Source organism: Morus notabilis, unplaced genomic scaffold (assembly GCF_000414095.1).
Source record: "Morus notabilis unplaced genomic scaffold, ASM41409v2 C11417050, whole genome shotgun sequence".
Lineage (NCBI taxonomy): Eukaryota > Viridiplantae > Streptophyta > Magnoliopsida > Rosales > Moraceae > Morus > Morus notabilis.
This window is the reverse complement of record NW_010387081.1, coordinates 1-1481: the sequence shown is the minus strand read 5'-3', so window position 1 is coordinate 1481 and position 1481 is coordinate 1. Positions and strand designations below refer to the sequence as shown.

Here is a 1481-nt window from a genome sequence, read left to right as displayed (position 1 = left end):
AAAAAAAAAAAAAAAAATATATATATATATATATATATATCAGGAATAGATTAGGCAAATAAGAAGTTGGTGTTACATTCAGGTTTATAATACATACTATATTTAAAAAATAAAAATAAAAAACTTGCAACTTGCAATTTTTGATAAAATAGATAACATGCTTAGCATAGAACAAACAATAACATAGTGAAATCGAGCTCCAAACTGAGCACCCATTACAGAAACAAGAATCAAGATTACCAAAAGCAGCATATTTTCATAAACAAGAGAGCCAACCTGATCAAGAGTCCAGACAATATGTGGCTGAAACTTTGTCTCAAATGTAACTGGCCCAACCTACGACCAGGGAAAGTTATAGATCATATTAAAAGAAACAACTAGGAAAGCAGATTAACACAGAGTTACACACATAGTTACACGGTCCATCCACACAAGAAACCAAAAGGAAATTGAGATAGAATACAAATAGGCAAATAATTTTTAAATATACCGCATGTCCCTGATACACTTTCTCTATCGCTTCAGTGGCAGCACTAGCTTTCAAAATAGCATCACCAGAAGCACTAGATTCAACATCATATCCCGCTGCTCGCCAATGTGGCAGGCCTCCGTCTAAAACCCACACTCTATTATGGCCAAATACCCGAAACATCCTTTAATATGAAAAACAAAAGAAAATTAGTTTATCCATCCAACCAAGAAAGGGGGGCATAATACACAATCAGAGCTATTTTAGAGTAGAACCAATAACTCACCACCAAACACGAGCTGCACTAAAAACCCCCTTCCCATCATACACAACCACATCATCTTTGTTCTCGATGCCAAGAGCAGAAACAGCAGCAGCAAAGGCTTCTTCTGATGGCAACATATGTGGTAACTAGAGCAACACAATTTCACCTTAGCAAATCATAAACCAAGAGAAAAACAAAAGAAGCCTACTGAATTCGTAGTAACCAGCATAGAATGAGTCACTGATATTGCTATTGGAAGATCCTAAAGATTCATCCAATGTATCATTTCTCAGTCCAATGAAATGCAAGTGATTGGTTTGTTATTTATGGGTGTGCATAAGGCCTATATCTGTTGAGACTGCCCCTTGAAAAACCTCCAACATGAAGAAGATGTATGTTAAGTGCATCAATAAACAGTTTCTTCAAAGAATCTTTTTTGTTTTTAAGAGAAGACTTTATTTCTCAGCAGATGGTCGATTATTCTGAAATGACTCTTTTCGAGCAAGCACATAAATGACAAAAGATAGATTAACATCTGAAGGAAAACCATCTCACATTTGTCGTTCGGTCTGAAATCCCGTCAATGTCAAAGAAGAGAGCACCAGGAATATGAGCAACCTGCAAAGGCAGAAACTAAATTAGTAGACTCAAGGCTAACACATGATGACATACCAATACCATTTAAGATCTTATATTATAGTAAAATGAAAAGGTCCATATCACTTAGATAAATATAAGTGTTAATCT

The 1481-nt window shown here is 35.4% G+C and overlaps 1 protein-coding gene across 1 annotated transcript; it reads right to left on the bottom strand.

Moving 5' to 3' along the window:
• Positions 1-240: 240 nt before the first annotated feature.
• LOC112095166 (thiosulfate/3-mercaptopyruvate sulfurtransferase 1, mitochondrial-like) lies at positions 241-1352 on the bottom strand (the record flags this gene model as incomplete). The annotated part of the gene is made up of 4 exons (XM_024176847.1): positions 241-336; positions 491-653; positions 756-880; positions 1290-1352. Coding segments are annotated over 4 exons (447 nt in total), but the record flags the coding sequence as incomplete, so codon positions are not given.
• Positions 1353-1481: the final 129 nt, after the last annotated feature.